We start from the raw sequence: 19802 nt of genomic DNA, 5'->3' as shown, positions 1-19802 counted from the left end.
TGCCAAATATGATGATCAATAGAGCAATGTGGAGAGAGACAGAAAGAGATACCTAAGGACTGAGGTCTGGGGTGTCAATATAAAAATGACACAGACGAGAAAGATCCCTCAGAATTGGCTGAATAGAAGAAACCAGCAAGGTATTTGAATTAAACAGAACAGAAACAATGGTAAAATGTTTGATAGAGGCTGGTGGTCATTTACCAGCATCCAAGCTCAGCCAGAAGAGTTGGATTCTTGTCTCTGGCACTTGCTGTGCCCGGTTGCCAGGGCAGTATTATTAGTGTTTGGATGTTGCATGGATTGGTTGATTTAGGGCTTTTACCACCACAAGGCAAACCTTTACAAAATTCTTGGTAAATTTGCCTGTTTAAATTTTTTTTTAATATTTTTAAGTTTATTTATTATTTGAGAGAGAGAGAGAGAGAGAGAGTGAGAATGAGCCAGGGAGGGTTTAGGAGAGGAAGACAGAATCACGAGCAGGCTCCATCCTATTAGTGCAGAGCCCCACATGGGGCTCAATCTCACAAACTGTGAGATCATGACCTGAGCCGAGATCAAGAGGCCACTTAACCGACTGAACTACGCAGGTGCCCCTAAAAATTCTTTTTAAATAACTTTCAGTAATGAGACTTTGAGGTCCATTGACTGAAGTCTTGCTTTTCAGCAGAAGAAAATCCATTTTTTAAAAATGTTTATTTATTTATTTTGAGAGAGAGAGTGTGGGGGAGTGACAGAAAGACAGGGAGAAAGAGAATCCCAAGCAGGCTCTGTACTGTCAGCACAGAGCCAGACGCAGGGCTCGGAACATGACCTAATAAGCTGAAATCAAGAGTTGGACACTTAAATGACTGAACCACCCAGGTGCCACAAGAAAATCCATTTCTGGATTCAGGTGCACTCTGGAGGGGGCGCGTAGATGAGGGAGAAGATAACAAAAGCAGAGAAAGGCAGGCTTTTAGTGTTAACATATCTTCCTAACTGGTCAGACTCTGTACAAAGCAGCCAAGTAGAATCTGGCCGACTGTAGCAAAAAGTGAAATTAAACCATCCCAAGGCAGAAATATTCAGGAATAAATAATGAATTTGTTTCTTATCACATGGCACAAACTTGCCTTGGGTTTTAGGTCACCTTAGTTGCTAAGGGGTTCAAAACATACCAGGTGGGATATCTGAGTCTATGGAGTTCTGTGTGCAGGCAGAAGACTGACCTTTTTCTTGAAGTAATATAATCCCCTCCCTCCTCAATTTTTCCTGGGGTTGCTAATAATTCCAGGCCATGACCTACATTCAGTAGACACTGCATGTGCACAAATGACCCCTTTAGAGAATGAAGAGTTACTATACTAGGTCCCAGAAAAAGGTATCATGTTACCGTGCTCCATTGTACCAGTTCTCCCTGGCTTATCCTGAGATCATTTAAATCTGCTTCAGTGCATCTGACTCTTTCAGGTTCAAAATGTCCATGGGGTGTGGAGGCAGAGGAAATGACAGGCTATCAGTGGATGTAACAGAAAGACACTCCCTTTCCTCCAGGTATTAGTATTTTGGAGTGACAGGGGGCAGAAGGTGGGGCATAGAAAAAAGTTGGAAAAAAGAAGGCTACATTAACATATCCCATACCATTGTCAGCATCTCTCAATGGATTTATGTTGGTTATAGAAAGTTAACATTGTTCCCTTCTGCTTTCTGGCGAGCTGTAACTTTGATACAGGGAGCCAGTGTGTTATTCTAAGACTGTAGCACAGACAGTGAATATGGCCTTGGCATCAGCAAATAGAGTTGACTTTTGGGCAAAATTTTATTCTGCCTGCTTTGAAGTAAGATTACAAAAGCCTTTTCCTTGACATTATATAGTTAAAGCATAGCTGTCAGCTATTCACTAAACAAAACTGCTTTGGATAACTGACTCACAGGCCCCTCTCTTATCCTGTATACCTGGAAGGATGCTTTGTCAATGTCCTTTTAGATTCAAAGTTGTAGGGTAAATGATCTTTGTTCAGCTGCTGCTATTTTGCACCTTTGAGACATTTTGTAAAGATTATGTCATTCCACACTGTAACCCTTCTATGAGAAAAGTATCATTACCCCCCCCCCAACTTCATAGGTAAGAAATTAAAGGTCAGAGAGGAAAATAAGATCACACAGCTGTCCAGTTGTCAGGGAAGTTATATTAGAGTTTGGATGGTCACCTGGTGGACTGACTTGCAGCTTTTCCCACCCACAAGGCAACTCCAGAGTTTTCTGTAAATGTCTTTATCTTAAAAACAAGGACAAAAACTGTAAGTGGTGGTCTTCCTTTCTTACATGGCTCAGATAATTAGAGTTTTCTATAGCTATACAAAAATCTAGGAGTTTTTTGGAATCAAATGCTCATTTCCAATATTATAATCTAATTTCTCCATTGCTTCTTAAATATGGTAGCTTTTGGAATCCAATAACCCATGATGTTGAAGATCGAGTTTCTCTAGAATGAGAGCAGGTGGCATTTTTATTTCTTTGTGTGTTTTGCTGTTGTTGCTTTGGGTTATGTATATTTGATGTTTTCATTTCATTAAATACTCAAAGATGAAGTTCAAAAACAGTTTACTCACAGTGCAATGAGCTGTAACAAATGGTAGGCCACTGTAAGGTTGTGGATTTTAGCGTACAATTTTGTATAGATGCTTTTTCTGTAGTAAACTCACATTAAAATTTTTCAGAAGCTGTTTTAAGAGAGAACATAAGTAAGATCAGCATTTTGGTGTAATTTCAAAGCACAGTGTCTGATAGAGAGCTTGGACACTAAGAATTTTGGTTTGCTAAAAGGATAGACCGCAGTAATATATTCAGTATGGACACTAACATCCAGAATCTTCTTCCTGCCTAATATTTAGCAATATTAAATTTATTCTGTATTACAGAAATCATTCTGAATAAAGGAAGAAAATTACCATTTATATGTACGGTAGCAGAAAAAATTTACAACGCTTTCAAAATAGAAAGGTATTTATGTATTATTTAGGCTAGTAGTATACATTTTAGTAAGACCAACATAGTAAGACATGTTAAAAGAATCCAGCTTATCAGTGTGAGTATTCTCATCATTTCATGTCTGTTTGACCTCTAGGGGTTTTTTGTTGGCTTCTTGTTTATTTTTTAAGCTAAATTGAGTTGGCAGGGTCCAACTGACACAAAACTGATGGTTACCTATTTAAGTGGCTTTGGGATATTTATGTCTGTGGTTTGCATTTGGCGATACAGTTTCCCTATTTTTATGTCCTCTCTCTATAGCCTATTTTCTGTATAGGCTTTTTGAAGCAATGCTAACTGGAGAATAAGTAGAAATTTAGAGAGGATTAACCAACATTTTGAAGTTTAAGAGTATTGAAAATGATAAGTTGCTTAAAAGTAGGTGGAAAAGCACTGCTTTGGATTCTATGTCTCCCTCTCTCTCTGCCCCTTCCCTGCTTGTGCTCTGTCTCTCTCTGTCGCTCAAAAATAAATTAAAAAAAAAAGTAGGTGGCAAAGCATAGGGAGATTTATGAGGCTTGAAGGCAAATATCCACATTTTATTAGGACCTTCTTGATTGTAGTAGATCTTTGGGATTTCAAATTTAACATGGGATTTCACTTATTGGCAAGAGAGGTCATGTAGTATGGTAATTTATCACTTTGCTGAAGAATGTATTTGAATCACGTCTCTATTGAGGCTGATGTGCGTGAGCCCAACCTAGAATCTGGATTCATCCCATCACTCTGAGTTTTTTACTTAAAAGGTCTTCAACCATGGGTTGTAGCCATGGCTGATGTCCATTTGATGGAGTGGGAAAATTTGGAAGGCATATTCTGTATGATTTGTGTAAATCAGATCTTGTGTAAACCTGATCTTCTTAATCAGGTTATATACCTAAGAACAATGAGAAGTTTCTCAGGAACTTTTGTGTGTAGAATCTTGTATAATTTCTTAGAGGTTTATAAGGGGAAAAATGTAGGCTACAGTCTCTAAGGAAGTTTATATCCTAGTTACGCATTTCATATAATTTCCCACAAAGTTCACATAAATCACATAGTTATAATTACATAGTTGCGCATTAGTAAGTGTTCCATTTTATTCATTTTTCAACACACGAATGCTTTGAAGTAAAATAAGCAAATATTATAGGGGCGCCCAGGTGGCTCAGTTGGTTAAGCGTCCAACTTCGGCTCAGGTCATGATCTCACAGTCCGTGGGTTTGGACCTGGAAGCCTGGAGCCTGTTTCAGATTCTCTCTTTCTCTCTGCCCCTCCCCCACTCACACTCTGTCTCTCTCCCTCTCCCCCTCTCTCTCTCAAAAATAAACATTAAAAAAATTTTTTTAAAGAAAAGGAAGAAAAAATTATAACATTACAATTAAGATTTGTCGTGGAGGACTTCTTGGAAGAAGTCAACTTTGAAACAAATCCATCTATATCCCCTTGTGAGTATTCCATACTCACAATGAGATCTTAGGCAAAGGACAACCTTAGTGGTAGATGGATTGAACAGTAAACTCAGTAAGCTGCATGGTGTGATTTCACACACAGGGATAGTCTCTTAGTACTGGTGCCTAAGTTCTCCTCATAGTTTGGACAGTTCTCTACCTCACAGCTTTGTCATCTGTTGAGAGGTACTGATTCAGCCACTTGCCTTTGAAGGCAAATGTTTTTTGATCTTTTATTTAAAAGGACACAATTACTTTGGCTCCTGGGGATTGCCTGATATACAATGACAACTTTACATTTTCAGAGGTATTTTTAGAGTGAACAGATATTAATGAGGATCATATATATGAAAAAGGGGCCCTCTAAGAGCCTCTTTGTGGCTTCGGTATTCCAAGTTATTTGGGGGAAATTCTATTTTGAGCTCAGGACATGAAAACCGGAAGTAGATGAAAGGGTTTTATTTTTAAAGATGTGATATATACCTACAGTGGAATATTATTCATTCTTTAAAAAGAAAGAAATCCTGCCATTTGCATCAATGTGGATGAATCTAGAGGACATAATGCTACATGAAATTAGCCAGACACAGAAAGACAAATACTAACGGTCCACTTATATAGAATCTTAAATAGTCAGATGCATCAAAGCAGAGGATGGAACAGTGGTTGCCAGGCAGAGGGGAAGGGGAGAGATGTTGGTCAAAACACACACAGTTTCAGTTATGCAAGATGAGTAAGTTCTGGGCATCTAATAGGCAACATGGCAACTATAGTTTACAGTACTGCAGTATGCACTTGAAATTCACTAAGAGGGTAGATCCTACCCTCACCACAAAAACTTAGAAAGAAAGAATGAAAGAAAAAAAAATCGTAACTTGGTGAGGTGATGGATATGTTAGTTACTTGATTGTGAAGATCATTTCACAGTATATATGTTTATCAAAACATCAAGTTGTACACCCTAAATACACAGTTTCTGTTTTTCAGTTATAACTCAGTAATCCTGAAATATAAAAAAGCAAAGAGTAAAATACTATCATGTCTGTTTTCATACCGTAATGAAAAAACCAAAAGCAATGATGTTAGTTTTGGATTTTTCAGCTTGTTGACCTCTAGATCATAGGAAGAAGAATCTACCAGAGTACCAGAGCAGTTAATTTCACTGGAATAAGTATAAAGAATGAACATAGGAGAATTTTCAAAATGCAAGATGCTATCCCCAAAGGACATATTTAAATCTTGGAGGAAGGTGTCTTATGTATTTTGTAAGAGCACCCACGTTTATTTTGATATGATGCCATCATTGAGAAACGCTCCGGAATTGTACTTTAAAGGGGCTATTAAAAATCAGCCCTTAAGGCATGCTCATGATTTATCAGGTTTGATGGCTGGAATTAAGTCATGATGTGAAGATGCAAATGCTAGCATTATTCAAGCACCGGTGGACAACAGTGATGTTCTGGAATATTCTACTCCCACTCACTTCCACCATAACTTTCTAGGTTAAGTTTGTTGTTAAAAGAATTACACTTGACCCCTTGGCCCTATAATAACCTCTCTGAAGAAGGGATGTGTAGCATAAAATGTTAATCTTTGGCCAGAATGGCTTTGTTCCCTTTCTTATATATGTTTAATTATAATTTCATAAGGCAGCTAAACTTCATCAGCTTGTTTGTTTTAAAGAATTAGGCTTCATAAACAATACAACTTTACCCATACTTGCAGGGAGGGGGATAATGAATTGTTTGAATATTATTAAGAGCAATTTCTATAAGTACCTTCTAGAGTACCCTGACCAGAGAAGCTGGAATAATTACAGAAGATGGTTGTGCTATTTGCTTTATCTTATATCAGGCTTACTGACATTGATTCTTTCTGTTTTTCCTCCCCTCAGATGTACATCCAGACAACAACACTTACTGTCTCCATGAGTTTAAGTGCTTCAGTGTCTCTGGGCATGCTGTATATGCCCAAGGTTTATATTATAATTTTTCATCCAGAGCAGAATGTTCAAAAACGCAAGAGGAGCTTCAAGGCTGTGGTGACAGCTGCCACCATGCAAAGCAAACTGATCCAAAAAGGAAATGACAGACCAAATGGAGAAGTGAAAAGCGAACTCTGTGAGAGTCTTGAAACCAACAGTAAGTCATCCGTAGACTTTCCGATGGTCAAGAGCGGGAGCACTTCCTAATAGATGTACGTTGAACATCTTCTTCTTCTAGTCTTGGGGACTGTGCTGCAAGGTTCCAGGAGCATGATGGTACTTGCACACCATAAGACCGCAACAGCAGTTAGAACCATTTGGTTAGAACCAAATGATTTTAAGGCGAGTGGCCCTTCTTCAGAGCATAACCATGCACACAAAATCTCTTTTTCAAAGCATGACACTCATGTCTCCCTTTTGAGGCATTACCAAGCATCTGAAGCCTAGAACTATCTTCCACTTATTGAATTACCTTTTAGCACTTAGGAACTACCTTCCAATCTTTGTTAGTTCAATATTGGTTGCTCTTTATGGGTTTATTGGTTGCTTAAAGATCTTACGCAAGTAAGTTATATGCTATGTAGGTATTTAGGGAAATGAAACAACTAGTGAGCCAGCATGTTAGGTTCAATTATAGTTAATACTTATTTTCCCCAAATGGCCCCTTCTTGGACATATTAAGATAATTAGAGCTCTTCTCCGAAAGCCTCATGACCCTGAAAATCCTTTCTGCAGCCACCATTCCACTTGTCCCTCCCTCACCTACCTTCCTCTTCTGTGTAATCACCCCTGAAGAAGCACATGGTAATGATACACCAGTACCAAGCTAACCCAGTAGAGTTTAACTGGTCCATCTTGGTATCTATGGAAGAGTAGCAAATAGGTTGAAGATCTGTATTATAAAATACCAGATAGCTGAGTATAGCTAAAAATAGATATATAATCTTTATATTACATTTCTATAGATGGATCAAAAAATATAAAAGCTAAGGTTCTTGCATTAGACCTTAGATTTCCTGTCTTTTGGAAATACAACATACGTATCTAACAATGAAGGATAAAACCCTATGCAAAAATACTCTCTTCCTCTCAGATTCTTCCAGGGGACTGTATTCCCTATTCTCTGTACTTCTGACATGAAATACAGAGAAGATTAAGTGTGGATCTTATTTGATTTAGTGATTCTAACAACATAGAGTCTGCACTAGATTTATAAGCCTTTCCTTACATCAAGATTTGCAACTAAACATTGTCCACTCTATTGCCCCACATGGAAAAATGGGCTTAAAAGATAAATACGGATCAATTAAGCTTATTGGCTACAATAATTCCAAGTCTTTTTGGAATTATTGGTCAGATTTTCTGGGAAGATTGCCTTCAGCTCACTAATAACTAAATTTAGTCTTCTTGTAAATAAAGAAGCCTTGTAAGAATTCCACAAACATTCCCCACGTATTCACCTTTCTGCAAACATGAAACCTTAAGAAACTGCAAGAGAAGTCATGATAAGGATGGGTTTTTGTAACAAATGATTATAATCATCTTTGATTATAGGTAAGCAATTTAGTAATAATGGGCCTATTTGGTCTTTTAGCAAAAGATGCACTATAACTACTATCAAAAATGTCAGAGTTCAATGCTTGCGATTTGAGGGCAGAATTTTACCTGTGTTTTTCTACCTTGAAAGCATCAGTGCAGCAAGTTAAAACTCATTGTAGGATGCCAGTAGACTTCTATTGGCCAGCTGTTGACATTTCCTACTATAACTCATCACCGTCTGTAGTCAGACTTATTTTTTAGCAATAATCCAGAAAACTTTATATAATATGGTTGCAAATGGGAACAACCAAACATACACTGAAATAAAATTGGTTACCCCAGACGGACTTCTGGAAAGTGGTGGGAGAAAGAAGTCAATAAACTTTTTCCACACTTTTAAAAAATAAATAGGTTCCCTGAAGAGGAATATTCCCAGCTCTGATAAAGACTAATCCCATATATAATTGAAGTAAGTCTCATATGTTTCGTTGTCCTGTTATTTTCTGCTGATGTTGAAATGGAAATTATGTAGCAAGCATGCATTTCCCTATTTTCTCTGAAATAAGAATGAAAGGTTTTAAATGTAGGGGCTGTATGGAAGGTAAGCCTGTACAATTCTGGAGGAGTCAGGTGCTCACTTTTGGAAGGTAAAAGAAAGTACAAAAGGTGAACCAAGGTAAAGCCAATTGTTACCTGAAAGATGGTTAAACTGTACTTTGTGACTTTAGTATATTCATCTTGTATAGTAGTTTGGATTTTGATAAATTGGGTCCAGATGATGTGATTATAGTGTATACATTCAGGAGAGACAGTGTATGAAAACTTCACAATCCCCCTCCAGGTAACCATTGTTGACCTTTGTTCACTTGCATAAGAAACTTTCATGGACTCCATGTGTTCCCATTACCTTTACTACATGTACTAGTGGTTTTAGTTGAGGCAAAAGTCTTCTAAAATCACATTCTCTACAAGTATCAATAACCCTAATCACTTAAATGCAGCGCTTTTCTTCTAAAAGTGTGTCTCATGTCTTTAGAAGTAGAATTGAATATTGGAAAAGTCTTTGTCCTTCAACTCCCTGTAACTAGGACCATACCTCCTCAGATTTAAAATAGCTCCTCTTGAGATGGGTGGAGTCCATTCTCAGGTCTCAAATCAAGGGCTAATTAATCCACTGGAATAGTATCCATGTTGCTGCATTCTCATACTTTCTGCTATGAGACTTGTGATAAGTCACCATTACTACAGTGAGGTGATAATGACACATGAGAAAGTATCTTGTCAACTACAAATCACCAAGCAAGGTAGACATGTCATTGCTGCGTTGAAAATGTAGATTGCTCTGTCATTAATAGAAAAGACTTAAAATTCAAAAACTACTGTTTTAGCATTCCTCTTTCTTCTTTTTAACACGTGGAGGATTTTGACAATTATGGCTACTATTCCACTGTTGAGATTTTTTTTCTAATTACCAGTGTATTTATGATGTACATGCAATAATGCTTTTCCTTCTGGGGCGCCTGGGTGGCTCAGTTGGTTAAGCATTCAACTTCAGCTCAGGTCATGATCTCATGGTCTGTGAGTTCGAGCCCTGCATTGGGCTCTGCGCTGATAGCTCGGAGCCTGGAGCCTGTTTCAGATTCTGTGTCTCCCTAGTTCTCTGCCCCTCCCCTGTTCATGCTCTGTCTCTGTCTCAAAAATAAATAAACATTAAAAAAATTTTTTTTGATAACGTTTTTCCTTCGTGTCCATGCAGTCTATAAATCCATTACACTTAGAAACTTCATCGTAAAGATTATTTGTTAATGCCAGAAATTCTGGCCACATAATTAAGGTCTTAAAGCTTCAAAAGCTATGCAGAGTAAGTATAAGTAATGTGAAGCGTGAAGGGAGACCAATGAGTCCATGTTAATTACTGAATTTGCAGAGTACTACATTTCACAAAGAAGGTCAAGTGTTGTTCCATAAAAGCATGTGGGAAGGGAGTTAGAAACAAAGTTGACTTGTATGAATTTATCAACTGTACCCAATTAACAAATGCTGTTAACATGGTATTCCTTAAGCTATGTTCATGAATAATTCATGAGCACAGCTGCTGCTGGAGGTGGAACTGCTCTCTGTAACTTATGAACACAGCGTGGTGTCCACAAGGCAATTCACTATCGCTGTATCCCCAAACCGATTGTCATATAAGCTTAGTCACTGCCACTGTAAAAACTCCCTAGTAACTCACATGTACATCTCTGATCCATTTCACTCTGTAATACTTCCAGGATAAAGATTCTCACAAGACTTCTGCCTTCCACACTCTGTCCCTCATCATTGTTTTCAAGTTGACTAAATCATCCATGTCCACAGCCTTTTATCTAACCACTAGAAAAATTAAGATGACTTTCCTTTTGTAAATTACAGTCTCATTTCTCAGTAGAATTCTACCATCTTTTTCCCTGGAGATAACTTCAAAGAGTTCAAAAAATGAAGTATGAGTCTCAAAGTTGGAATGGTCCTTGAATGGTCTGATCCAAATCACTTTCTGTTAAATTAACATCTTCTGAATACCATCTTCTTCAAGGTCTTTTTGGCTCTTGTTCCTCTATTTTGGCCATAATTTTTCTTTGCAGCTATCTACACACTTGATAAATATTTTAGCTACTGTTGAGGATATTGAAGAGGACAGGAAGTTGAACAAGCATTTTGAGGGTTATTTTTCTAAGTCTTATGACAATTTTTCTTCATCTTTCTTCAAAGACTATATGAAAGTCCTTCACAAACACAGTTGAAGTACAGATTTCTGTGTTTGTGTTTCTTACAGGAAATTTAGAGATATATGAGAGCATTATGTATTTAGAAATAGGGGCACCTGGGTGGCTCAGTCAGTTAAGCATCTGACTTCGGCTCAGATCATGATCTCGCAGTTTGTGAGTTTGAGCCCCTCGTCTGCACCATCAGTGCAGAGACTGAGATTCTCTCTCTCCCTCTCTCTCTCTCTCTCTCTCCCTTCTCCACTTGTGCACACACTCTCTCTCTAAAAATAAGTAAACTTCAAAAAACAAAGAAATAAAAAAAATTTAAGCGCACAAGCATAAAAATCATTGTATTTCCCTTCATGCCAAACCCAATGTAACAGACATGTAGTCTTTTGGAAGGGGTGAGTAGGAAAGCAGGATTCCATAGGCATTCTCCCGCGCGGCAGCCAGCCGCTTCTCCACAAACCTACTTCACCTCCATCCTCACAAAAACCCAAAGTTGTGGGTTTTGGAACAGTGATGAAACTGAGGCCCAGTGACTTGGTTCACTGATCTTTTTAAGCTCATTTTATGGGGAACAGAATGTATTTTATTTTATTTTTTTAAATTTTTTAGCGTTTTTATTTTTGAGACAGGGAGAGACAGAGCATGAACAGGAGAGGGTCAGAGAGAGGGAGACACAGAATCTGAAACAGGCCCCAGGCTCGGAGCTGTCAGCACAGAGCCCGATGCGGGGCTCGAACTCACAGACCGCGAGATCATGACCTAGGCCGAAGTCGGCCGCTTAACCGACTGAGCCACCCAGGCGCCCCCAGAATGTATTTTAAAACCAGGTCTAAAACCTCCTTCTTTTCCATGTGCCACGATAACCTAGAAGTGTGAGCAGTGGAGATGAGAGAAGCAGATATGACAGCTAAGTTGGGCACGAATCTCATAATATTCAATGAAATAAAAAATAGTAAAAACACATATGCTTTGGGGCCCTTGAGGGGCTCAGTTGGTTGAGTGACCAACTTTGGTTCAGGTCATGATCTCACAGTTCGTGAGCTAGAGCCCCACGTTGGGCTCTGTGCTGACAGCTCAGAACCTGGAGCCTGCTTCGGATTCTGTGTATCCCTCCCTCTCTGCCCTCTCCCACTCATGCTCTGTCTCTCTCTCGCAAAGAAAAAATAAATATTAAAAAAAATTATAAAAAAAAACATGTATGCTTAGCACTTCCTTAGACTCTCTGCATTTATTTTTTTTCTGACAGTGAACTTTGATCTCAGTCTCTAGTAAGAACTTGTCTGGTCAATTATGATATTGATGTAAATGAAAGTGGAATGAGTCTGATTGCCAGTTGTTTCAAAGGAGGAGCTTTATAATGTGCTTATTTAATATTCAAGAACTAAATAATTCTCTAAAAATCTGTTTCATCCTGAATTGGATTATGTAGTGAAACATACACATGTTTAGCATCATTTCATATCTTTCCTCTTATGATTCTGCACTGCAGAATCCCACGGAAAAATAGGACATCACATTTGAAATTTAGAACAGAGATTTATTCCATCACATCTTTCAAAAAACCAAAGGAATTATTTGGGTTTAAGTTGATATTCTCTGAAAATGTAGGCATGAGTATAAATTTGAATTAGAATACTTTGTTATTCATATTTTTCTAATAATCCTACAATAATAGGTTTTACTTCATAGTGAGTTGGTACCAGAACAATTAAATATTTATTTCCTTCTTTGAGCCTTTTTTATTTTTAAGCATCTCCATTTGTATCCTTTGTTGAAACCAGAGCATAAATATGTATTGGCAATGCACATATTTACTTTAATATTTACAAATATTCCATGTACTTTATATTTTACTATGTTCTCTTCTAGAGTCTAAAAGCATTATTTCTTTTTAAGTGGAAAATACTCATTCTCAAAGCACAACTAGTTACACTTACCTGTTTTTGGTCATCAAATCAGACTCAAAGACTTGATGTCTTTTACTTAGGTTGTAAACGTTTTTTTGTCTTTTTCAGGACAGATAATTTATGTGTTATTTCATTTTTCATATTGTATATCTTTGTTACTCAAAACACACATTTAAATTGAATTTCACCTAAATTTATTAAAGATTAGGACTTTTCCATTTTTAGTTTTCTGCTAAACACTTATACTATAAATAAGACCAGTGGTTTTACAGATTAAAACTGCTGCTGCATTATTATTCCTGTGATCACCGATTTCCTACTACATGATTTAAAAAGTAACGTGTAAAAACCAAATATCATAAAAGTGATGATTATAGGATGTGAATTTTAAAATCATTGTAGCAAAATAATTTATTACTATCTACTATTAATTTGTCTTACTTTGTCTTAACAGCTTCCTCTACTAAGACAACATATATCAGCTACAGCAATCATTCAATCTGAAACAGGAAAATGGTAGAATATGAAGAAATCTGGTATGTGATCTTAATAAACATGACACCACCAAAACCCACTCCTGGAGATCTCTGTAGACTACAATCAATCAAATCAATAGTCAATCTTGTAAGGAACAAAAAGTAGCCATGAGCCAAAAGTATCAATAAACAGAGTGAAAAAAAAAAATATTTTATACAGTACAACCAATGAGTGTCAAGCTAAAATATTGCTTACTCATAAGCAGTTTAAAAAAAATCACAAAAGGAAAACTAATGTTAGCTTGTGAAAAAAAATGCTGTTGAAATAAACCATGTCTGATGTTATTCTTGTAAGTATTTTTCTGTGATTGTGAGAACTCCCGTTCCTGTCCCACCTTGTTCAACTTGTATAAGACAATGAATCTGTTTCTTGTAATGGCTGACCGGATTGAAGCCCTGGGTTGTGCTAAAAATAAATGCAATGGTTGACGCATGCACTTTTTTTATACAAATAATTTATTTCTAATAATAAAGGAATGTTTTGCAAATGTTGAGAGTTGTTTCGTTCCAGTTTTAAAGACAAGGAACACTCTTTCCAGTCGGCATTTCTGCTGGTAGCTCCTGAGGTAGAAGCCTTAGTACTCCATGGTAATACAACTTCCTCAAGGACTGTGATTTTGTACATTCATGTGTACACGAAGAAGACTGTCTTTTATTCCTCTATTAAAAAGCATTATTTGTGTAAGATTTTGCGAATGTTTCAAAATCGATGTGGTAACTTTACATAGTAATTGCTTTTTTATGAATAATCAATCAATAGCTTGAGGTAAATTGCCTCAAGTATTATAATTAATGAATGAGGAGTTAAACTTCACTACGGAGAATGTAATTTGAAAATCACCATCTAAAAGCATATGGTAGAGTCACTGAAATTCTCCATTTTCTAAGTCAAACCTTTCGCATAACGAAATAGTTCAAGGTATGTGCTCTTAACCTTTTCTTACCTGAGCCTGGTATGCATTGCAATCTGTGAAGTAATGGGCCTTACCCAGTACATTCCTCAAAGCACAGAATTAGCATATTTATTCCCTTGGCATCACTAAAGAAACCACAGTTCAGATAACATGTCAATGCTTTCTTATTTTCCAAATGAAAACATTCATTGGTTCATAGAACAGTATCATTAAAGAGAGAAAACAGGAAGCCTATGTCCTGCTAATAAACCATGCTAGGATGGGTAAAAGAAGCCTGTTAAAGTCTTTCAAATCTGTTACCACTTTCGTCAGGGGCTTCTCAGTTCTATACAATCCCAGACATCCATCAAGTCAATGGGTCTCTACAATCATTTTGTTAGTAAATGTTCTCTCTGCTGACTTAGCTTGGATGGCTCATTGCACTCCTAATAGATACAAAGAACGATCTATGCTCTGTACCTTCAACCCAGATATTGACAGTCACTTTATTTAATAGAGACTTGAAGTAGCACAGCTCAGGCTCTTTCACCAGGTAGTAACATTTCCTAGATACCTACACAGACGGAAAGCTGCATACAGAGGGAAAAGTATACTTACTGACCTTTGGTTAAGTTTCTCCTAGTAGTATTTATTTGTAGACGATATTTAAATCAAGGAGTGAGAGCATTATTTTCAAAATTGCAGACAATCTGAGTTACTGATAAACACAATCCTGTAATCAGGATCCTAAACCCACCTCTAGGTGTGCCTTTCTAGATAAACATAACTGAAAAAAAAATCATATACTCACATTTAGTATATATTATTGTGCCATGTAGCTGAGAACCAATAGCCATACCAAGAAAAGTAAGTGTAGCTGTATTTTAATTCTTAAATTGACACTTTCCTTTGTACTGAAGATTATTAGTGGTTTTTAAAGATTTTTGACTTAATTTTAATTAGTAAGGATCCATATGTTTGGTTGAGAAAAATGCTTGACTGTTACAAGCCTAGCATTTCTTTCAGAGAGCAAAATTCAAGTATGTTTTCACTTACTAATTGACTCTAATCTCGGTAAGTGGATGCAACAGGGTAATTATGAGAGCGGAGCTGGCTCTCAGGCCAAAGGTCGGTTATTATTTTTTTAAGGGCTTGAGGAAAAAAAATAAAATATTAAGCATAATTCATGACATTTCAAAATTGTTCTTCCTATTACAAACTTACCAATGGCTTATTTTTTCTAGGTACTTTTATAAATAATTGATACGTGTTTGGTGTTCTACAAAATCTTAACTCACAACAGAGTTGAATAATAGTTCTTAGAGATGTATATATCCCAATCATCCTTTACAGATTACCTTGGGGGAACTTTTTCTTCCTGATGAAAATGATCACCCTCCCCAGGCACTGGGATGATAAACACCCACGTTATAGCAGGAGCTGGAGAATTCTGACCTCCACTGTGTTTTTTTTTTCTTTCTCAGGGATTTCGCTGAGGGCTCAGGAGGCAGTCCTATAGGCTGGAACAATGTAGGAAGGCATCCTGTAAGGGGAAGGATTTAGCATGTGCTAGTAGTGGTTCATAAGTCCTGTGCTTTAAAATGAACTGCCTGTGTACTATAGATAAGCAAATGCAAAGTTGCATGGAAAAACCGGTATTATATTCTTCGGAATCGACCTTGTGTTTTATTCTGGCCAAGAAACCTCGCATCTAATCTCAGCATGCCAGAGGGAATGCTAAAAATGTAGCCCAAGGTAATATTCAGCAAATGTCACTAGTAGACAGTGAGCAATATATTAGTGTGACCTTGGGCCAAATCTGACCTCCATTTAAAACAAAAAAATTTAGCTCATACTAGTTAATGTTTCAATGTGTCTAAATCACTGACGGTTGATCTGTCCCAAACTACTTTTCTTTGTAAGAACAACTACTCATAAATTTAAACTTGAAGGATGATCATTATGAACATGAATAGGAACTGAATGGCTAACTTAATTTTTAGAATTAAAAAAAAAAATGTTACCAAAAGCATTATTTCAGATGAACAGGATTTTACTTTAATTTAAATTACCATAATATAGGAAATCTCACTGGGAACAGAAGTTTGTATCTTCTATATTTTCTTCTCCTCTTGACTCTATATTCTCTATTATTTACTGATGACAGTGTCAAAAAACTATTAAAAATCTTCAAGATTACATTAGCTGACCCTGATATTTATTCAGTCAGAAAGGGGAAGGAATAGCCTTCTTAATGTCTATTATGAAACTTACCAATCTCTCATTGCATTTATTTAATTTCCTTTATTGTCCATCTTTTGGAATAAAATTGCTAAAAATAACAATGTCATCCAATCGTGGGAATAAAATTGCTAAAAACAACAATGAAGTTGTATGAAAGGATGAGCGAGAAATAATACCAAATAGTAGAATATGCTGATCATACGTAATCATCTTTCGAAATGTTTCTTTTGCTCTCATTATGGTTCCCCTTTGATCAAGATATGAATAATGAAGAACAACTTGACCATAGCTAGAAGAAAAGATTGCCTTAAGAAATTATGTCTGTGAACGTTTAGAAACTTGCTGATGGTCACTGTTGGGAAGTGCTACATTAAAGGCACAGCAGCACAAAGCATAACAGTAATTGTTTTTAAAATGTATTTCCTGTGACTATTCTCTTTCAGTTTTCTCCTCTTTAAAATTTTTGCAGTATACCTTTGATGATGTTGCTACCTGTGGCTGCCATTGTTTCTCATTTAATTTAATACTTCAGTAGGACATTCAGAATATTGTTCTCTCTGTTGAGCTCGGTGTAAAGTCTTGTATCAGATTTTGACTTACATATCTGCTTTTGGAGTGATAAGGGCAGAGAAAAAAAATCTGCAACATATTTTTTTTTCTAATTGCCTACTGTTTAAGTAGCTTAGGCAGAGCTAACTTTGACAAATACTTGTTACACAGTCATGAAAGTCAAGCAGAGACTAGGAACTATGAAGAAACACGAATGGACTGTGTTATGACTTGGGTGGGAGGTAGGGGTGATGTGGTTGTAAAAAACAGGAAAGATAAATGACAAATGTAATATTTCCATTTTCAAAGCAAGCGTAAAATTATTTACCAATGAATTATAAGTCCCATTAAGTAAGCTTACTAGAACACAGAATGGCGTTTGAGAGCTAATGAAGAAACTTGGGATATTAAAGCATAATTTTGAAAGTTAAAAATATAACTCTACTACGGAGGTAAAATTAAAAAAAGTCAAGGATTTTACTCAACTCATTAACAAACGAGGGAACCAGTAAGATGTTAAAAATAGTTGAAAGAGCATTTGAGAAGCTAGTAACACAGACACCTATCTGAATATACAGGTGGGTAAGTCCAAGAGCTGGATACAAAACTAGTTTTGTGTCTCATATAGTACAATAAACTATAAACATTGAGGTTTTCTATTTCATTGGACAGATACTATTTGAACCTACTCAATAAAAATCAACAAATTAACCCCTGTACCTCAGAGCTGGGAAGTAACCACACTGACAAATCTAGTGCTGCACTGGAAGAATAACCATTAATAGCCTTTGCCTATTTCCAAGTTTTGGATTTTCTGATGAGTCATATTTCACTGTTTTACTTCCCCTAGTTCCAAGCATTATGTTACCAGTAGTTGTATGATAAAGATCCTACACACACCCAAAATCATATTAAGAATGATCTAAGTGAGTAACGAAAGAGCTCTGGAATGAGGCTGTGTTTTAATTATTCTTTCCTGTCTTTACTCTTTGGAGACAGAGTAATTCAGAGGCTGGATAGAATTAGATGGTATGGAGGATAAATGTGAATAAGTGTGTGGCTGCCTTCAGCTAACAGTTCCCTGACAGTTCTACAAATAATCTGTGAACGTGTGACTTCTTCCTTTTGCCCCCTGGGTGCTGTCACCTCTAGTGCGCATTTTCCCTCCCTTTCTGTAGTATATTACCCTAAAAGGGGAAATGTGCTTTTCAACAGTATTTCTGAAGATGACAAATCACGGATAATCTACTGTGTCTCCATGCCTACCTCCTATTTGTTTTTGGCTATTAAATCTGGCCTATCCTGACAGACTCTTTGAGGATCCACTGGCATCTTCCAGGCAGCAAGAATGAAATCTCCTCAGTTAAAGGGTGGGAGTGGAGAGAGGACAGGTGTATGAAGAGAGCTCTGCTTTTCCAAAATATCCTAGAATTTAAGCACCCCATCTACCCCCTCGCTTCCCTCTGGTGCTCTGGGCTCTGCAGAGCAGGTTAACGGTGGGTGTAGGGACTCTCTCCGCATATGGAACCCAGTTTCTGAATGCAGGACTAAAAGCATTGGCACTCAGCGGTCCCTTTTATGGATCTTTACTAATATCCTGGGAGAAGGAAGAGGGGGGCCGTATGAGCCAAATTATAAAATAGATGAAATGTGGTTTATTGATTTTTTTTCTGTTTTTCTGTTGTTTCTTCTTATAACGTTCTTGAACTTCTTTATACCTCTTGACAACGTCACCCAGGTGACCAATATCCTCAGTGTATCTCCTAGGTACTCAGAGATCCCCTTTTCTCACTTTCCATCTTTAGACTCACTAATATTTTCCTGTGCTCCAGTGCCTCAATCCCAAATTACTTTTCTAGTCAAAGAGGCACATCAAAGAGGCATATCGGAGGCCCCCAGGGAAGCTACTGTAGCTGGATTTTAAGCAATGACTTAAAATATAATTAAAACCATTTATTCATTTTCTTTAGAAACTCCTTACTGAGGGTGTGCTATGTAGCCAGTGTTATAGGTGCTGAGAACAGTGAATTAAAAAACAAAACAAAACAACAAAAACAACCCTGACTCTCAAGGCATTTATATTTCTGTGGGAGAGATAAGGAGTGAACAATATAAATATAAGATAAATATATAAATATAGGATGTGTTAGTGATAATGCTGAGAAGAAAATCCAAGAAAGTGGATAGGAAATAGGTTAGGTAGTAGCATTTGTAGAGCACAGGGTTGAAACTTTAGGTTGAGTGGCTGAGGAAGGTGACATTGATTAAAGGCCTGAAGAAAATGAGGGACTGATGTGAGCAGTGTCTTGGGGGAAGAGAATTCTAGGCAGAGGGGGGCAGCAAGGTGACAGGTCCTGAAGCAGGAGCAGGTCTAAACCAGGGCAAGGTGAAGGGTGGGGGGTGGGGTGCATTACAAGATCTTGTGGGGCCTTGTAGGTTACCAAAAAACTATTACACTGAGTGACAGGAGTGTTTACAGAGTTTTGAGCAAAGGAGTGACATAACGGGTCCTAATTTTAATTGAGTATTTAAAAAAAAATTTTTTTATGTTTGATTATTTTTGAGAGAGTGTGTGCGAGCGGACACACGTGGGTGCGAGCAAGTCGGGGAGGGGCAGAGAGAGAGGGAGACAGAGGATCCAAAGCAGACTCTGTGCTGACAGCAGAGAGCCTGATGCAGGGCTTGAACTCACGAACCAGGAGATAATGACCTGAGAAGTCAGACTCTTAACCTTAACCAACCGAGCCACCCAAGTGTCCCTGATTGAGTCTTTCTGACTATTGAGAGGAGATTAGCCTCAAAGAAGCAATAGCAGAAGTACAGACACCAGTTAGAAGCCTGTTGGATGATCCCGGGTAGAGATGCTCTAGGGTGGGGCAGAGCAGAGTACTGGAGGTAAGGAACAATGCTTCAATTCCATGTATATTTTGACAAGATCTTACGAATGGGTTGATG

The 19802-nt window shown here is 37.3% G+C and overlaps 1 protein-coding gene across 1 annotated transcript in view; it reads left to right on the top strand.

The window, feature by feature from the left end:
* GRM8 (glutamate metabotropic receptor 8) overlaps positions 1 to 13556 on the top strand; it is a 755014-nt gene extending 741458 nt beyond the window's left edge. The window contains exons 9-10 of the mRNA XM_049641781.1: positions 6337 to 6583; positions 13080 to 13556. Of these exons, the coding sequence (XP_049497738.1) occupies positions 6337 to 6583; positions 13080 to 13129 (297 nt within the window). The 3' untranslated portion in view covers positions 13130 to 13556. The remainder of the gene's footprint in view (positions 1 to 6336; positions 6584 to 13079) is intronic.
* The last annotated feature ends 6246 nt before the right edge of the window (positions 13557 to 19802 follow it).

Source organism: Panthera uncia, chromosome A2, assembly GCF_023721935.1.
Source record: "Panthera uncia isolate 11264 chromosome A2, Puncia_PCG_1.0, whole genome shotgun sequence".
In the NCBI taxonomy this organism is placed as follows: Eukaryota; Metazoa; Chordata; class Mammalia; order Carnivora; family Felidae; genus Panthera; species Panthera uncia.
This window is presented reverse-complemented; position numbering and strand designations above follow the sequence as displayed.